General features: G+C 45.2%; 1 protein-coding gene across 1 annotated transcript; it reads right to left on the bottom strand.

Annotated features, from left to right (window-relative positions):
- Positions 1-952: 952 nt before the first annotated feature.
- Positions 953-4,367, bottom strand: rnf224 (ring finger protein 224). The gene is made up of 2 exons (XM_072371860.1): positions 4,126-4,367; positions 953-1,288 (listed from the first exon to the last, which is right to left on the bottom strand). The coding sequence occupies exons 1-2, from the start codon at positions 4,279-4,281 to the stop codon at positions 953-955; spliced, it is 492 nt and encodes a 163-aa protein (XP_072227961.1). The 5' UTR covers positions 4,282-4,367.
- Between the last annotated feature and the right edge of the window lie 364 nt (positions 4,368-4,731).

Below are 4,731 nucleotides of genomic sequence, written 5' to 3'. Positions count from 1 at the left end.
AGTCAAAGATCAATTTTCTTTTTATAGGTAAAGACATATAAGAGCAGTTTAATTCACCTTCAATGACACCATTTTACAAACTGAGCAATTTCAGAGATGTGCACAAAGACGGGTTGTATGTGCTGGACAGGGTCTGACTAACTGTGGAGTTGGACTGTTAACCAGTTTAACTGGTTAACTGTGTTAATCACCAGTTTAACTGGTTAACTGTGTTAATCACCAGTTTAACTGGTTAACTGTGTTAATCACCAGTTTAACTGGTTAACTGTTTAACTGGTTAACTGTGTTAAAACACTGTGGGATTGTTCATTTAAGGTGAATCAAAGTCCACCACTGACCTGGAACTATAAAAAACAGGTCTAATGTATTAGCCTCTGATTAGCATCTAGCTAATAGCTGTTTTTCTTCATGAAAATTAGTTTTCAGCAGAACAAGAAAAAATGTATGGGGGGAGCCAAATTGACCTGAAATTCAGGTTTATCAGATTAAGGCTCAGTGAAGGGACAAGTTGGCACTCTACAGATGGTGTTAAAGAAGTTAAAACTGTGTAATAATTGTTATTCACCTGGTAAAAACTGAGGCTGTGAACTGAGAGAGAAAACCTTCCAGAGATACTTCCTCTGTGGGATTTCACGTTTTTACAACTGAATTCGCTGCACAGATGATGTCTTTAAGGCTGAGGTTATAAAATCTGCCCTCAGACTTTACATCTGAGCATTGTACTTTATTAAAATAAGCTCTGTTTGCTGTGATGATTGTTTTAATCATCAACAACTAAGATCAATATTTGTCTGATGTCTTTAAATATTCATCTTGGTATTCTGTTTTTTATATTCTTCTTTTCTCTGTGTTGTTGTGAAAGTCAGGCTTCAGCATGACAACTTAAATATTTTCTTTTAATACATCGACAACATGAAAGACAAACGGATGCACTCCCAGTGGTCCAATCCTGTTAGTCCTGCCCAGGGCAGCAGAACCAGCAGCACAGCCAATAGGACGAAGGCGGGCAGCAGTTGCTGTAACGATGGAAGCGTGGCTCAGCCAAGCCTCCATGAGACCAGCTGTCATCTGCAGCCTCCTTCCCCAGCCACAGCTTGCCATCCTGGGCTGTGTCTGCAGCCAGCGTTCCCTCCCTGCGACAGGAGCTCCAGGAGGACGAGGAGCAGGAGGAGGTGCCGGTCTGTTGGGCCTTCACTCCCAGAAAGGAGGCCAAATCCAGGTCCAGACCTGCTGCTCCACCTCTGGGCCGGGGAGTATTCTGTCGACACTGAGGACATGGGATCCACACCTGGAGTAGGAGGAGTCAGTTTAACACCGTCACTCTTGTTATGCTAGCTGACACATTTGTGCTTCAACTTCCTGTTGCTCCTTACCCTAAATTCTGTGTCTCTGCTTCAACCACTAACCATATGAGCCACCACATTCACTCGATCACATAATCCAACCTGTGACCGGACCCTTCGACTGTTCCAGTCCCTGAAGCTTAAAGGTAACATATGATAATAAAAAAATCACTTTCTTCTGTTCATCATAGCATTTAAAGCATATTGATTTGTCCTTTCCTTTAGCAGTAGTTAAGGCTAACAGCTTGGTTAATGAAGATGATGTACACCAACTTCCAAGGCATTATTACCAAGCTGTAGCTCAGGAGGAAGAGCAGTCGCCCACCAATCGGAAGGTCGGTGGTTCAACTCTGGCTTCCCATGTCGAAGAGTCCTTGGGCAAGACACTGAACCCCACGTTGGCCCCCAGTGTATCATTGGGGAATGAATGAGTGTGAATGATTAGAAAAGTAGTTAAGTATCCTAAGACGTGCTGTATGAGTGGGTGAATGCGGCGTGAAGCGCTTTGAGTGGTCAGTTAGACTAGAAAAGCGCTATACAAGCACAGTCCATTTACCATTCATTGCTGTTACATTCTGAAAGATGAACATTAATGTTAACATGGTGTATTGCCAACTCCCCAGAACCTAAAACTCTGGGTAAATGGAGACCCGCTATGTTTGTTATGTTCAGGTGCTGCAACTCTAAGGCATATTTTGTCAGGCTTTAAGGTCAGTCTGTCACAAGGCCGGGATACATGGTGACATTACCCAGTGTTAAGAAGCTTAGCTGCAGGTATTGGAGATAAATGAAGGCATGTAAATTTAGGAGGGTCTAAGGTGAAGAGAATGGAAAATCAGTGTGTTCAAGAGGGGGAGGAAGTTGATAAGACAATAAGGAGGCAGGGCAGCTTAGAGGATGCTTGTGATTGGGATGCAGGTAGATTTAGGAGGAAAGCTTGTTGTTCCCCAGGAAATAGCCTCTACAACTCTAAGGCCTGATATGTTCTAAGAGTAGAATGAGAGTCTATTTCATAGAGCTGACTGTTCCTTGGGAGGAATTAGTGGCAGAAGCATATGAAAGGAAAAAGCTTAGGTATGTGGAGTTGGGGGCAGAAGCAGAGCAGGGAGGATGGAAAGTTAAGATCTATCCAATGGAAGCAGGATGGAGAGGATCTGTTGCAAACTGTTGTCTCGTTGTTGGGTGAAAGTGGACAGAATGAGGAGAAAATAGTGAAGGAAACGTCACATGAGGCAGTAAAGTCCAGTCAGTGGATTCGGGTTAGAAGAAGCAATAGTAGCTGGGGGCCCAGCAGGGGGGGCAAACAGACTCTTGGAAGAAGCAAAGAAGAAATCCAGGATGTATTTAAGGGGAGGGTGCTGCCCAGGTGAGCCTTTTGAAACCAGGCGGCCATTTTAGGTGAGTTGGTCTGTATGGCCTTGTATTTGCTGTCATTTTTAGTGACTGTAGGACTGTTTAAGGTGAGTTTATCTGCTGAATCTGTGAGTGCGTCTTGTCCTGCCTCCACCTCTGACCCCCTCTATACTTTCTTTACCCCCCCGAACCAGGGTTTGAATCCCCACCCGCCAGAGGCTGGGGCAGCCTGTGGTTGTGGAAGAAAAGATGGTTGTTGTGGTGTGAGGAGCAGCGATGGCTGGCATTAGAGACACCAGCGACCATAGTCAAATGCCTTCTTTCACCTTCGTAATATCATTAAAATCAGGACCATCCTGTCTCAGGGTGATGCAGAGAAACTGCTCCATGCATCTGTTCCTTCAGGACTGAACTACTGTAATTCCTTATTATTGTTCTGTCCCACAGATTCTCTGAAAAGCCTCCAGCTGATCCAAAACCCTGCAGCCAGAGTTCTGATGAGATCTAACAGCAGAGATCATGTTTCTCCAGTTTTAGCTTCTCTTCATTGGCTCCCTGTTAGATTCAGGATAGAATTTAAGCTTCTTCTCCTCACATATAAAGCTCTTAATGACCGAGCTCCATCACATCTTAAAGATCTCACAGTTGGATATTTCCCCAACAGAGCACTTTGCTCTCAGGCTGCAGGTTTCCTTGTGGTTCCCAGAGTTTCTAAAAGCAGAATGGGAGGCAGAGCCTTCAGTTATCAGGACCCTAAAAGCAGAATGGGAGGCAGAGCCTTCAGTTATCAGGCCCCTAAAAGCAGAATGGGAGGCAGAGCCTTCAGTTATCAGGCCCCTAAAAGCAGAATGGGAGGCAGAGCCTTCAGTTATCAGGCCCCTAAAAGCAGAATGGGAGGCAGAGCCTTCAGTTATCAGGCCCCTAAAAGCAGAATGGGAGGCAGAGCCTTCAGTTATCAGGCCCCTAAAAGCAGAATGGGAGGCAGAGCCTTCAGTTATCAGGCCCCTCTCTGTGGAACCAGGAAGCAGACACCCTCTCCAACTTTAAGATTAGACTTAACTTGACAAAGCTTATAGTTAGGGATGGCTCAGGCGACACTGAAACATCCCATAATTATGCTGCTATAGGGCCAGACTGCTGGGGGAGCTCCCATGAATTTAATTAATTGAATTTGATTGGATTATGAGTTTATTAAGATGAACTGGCTCGAAGTGGATTGTATCTCTGAACTGCCCTGAAAATTACATTTGGTTGGGATTTGCCGCTAAATGAATAAAACTGAATTTAATTTAAAATATTGGCTTGTTCCCGTGCGAAAGACATTAAATCCAAATGGCTTAAACAAATACAGACCCAAGCTTGTATCTATGAACCGGTTTAGGATCATGAAGTGGTTCAGAAGTGAAGCTGGTATGATGTCATCGATTACCTGCTCATTGATGACTGTGTCCAGCCTTTTCAGACACGCTTGGCAGAAGGCGTGGCCACAGTGTAGGCGCCGCGGCAACCGATTCACCAGATCATAGCTGCCAAAACACACGATGCACACCAAGTCTTGCCTCCTTAGGGACATCACTGTCTCCATGGCAACAGTGGAGGGGGGAGGAGGAAGTGGCTGATGGGTCACTTCATCCTTCTCTTCTTCCTCTTCTTCTTTTCTGTTTTCAGACATTTTTCCTCAGACTGGACAAAAAGAAAAGCTTGTGTTTAGAACCCTTTTTTGTCTTAACGTTACTGGTACCAGACTGGATTTGAACTGGACTGGATCCCAACTGGTACCACACTGGATCCCAACTGGTACCGGACTGGATCCCAACTGGTACCGGAGTGGATCCCAACTGTACCAGACTGGATCTGAACTGGTACCAGACTGGATCTGAACTGGTACCAGACTGGATCCCAACTGGTACCAGACTGGATCCCAACTGGTACCAGACTGGATTTGAACTGGTACCAGACTGGATTTGAACTGGACTGGATCCCAACTGGTACCACACTGGATCCCAACTGGTACCGGACTGGATCCCAACTGGTA

The sequence above is a fragment of the Leuresthes tenuis genome, unplaced genomic scaffold (assembly GCF_036924035.1).
Source record: "Leuresthes tenuis unplaced genomic scaffold, fLeuTen1.0.hap1 SCAF_19, whole genome shotgun sequence".
Classification (NCBI taxonomy): Eukaryota; Metazoa; Chordata; class Actinopteri; order Atheriniformes; family Atherinopsidae; genus Leuresthes; species Leuresthes tenuis.
This window is presented reverse-complemented; position numbering and strand designations above follow the sequence as displayed.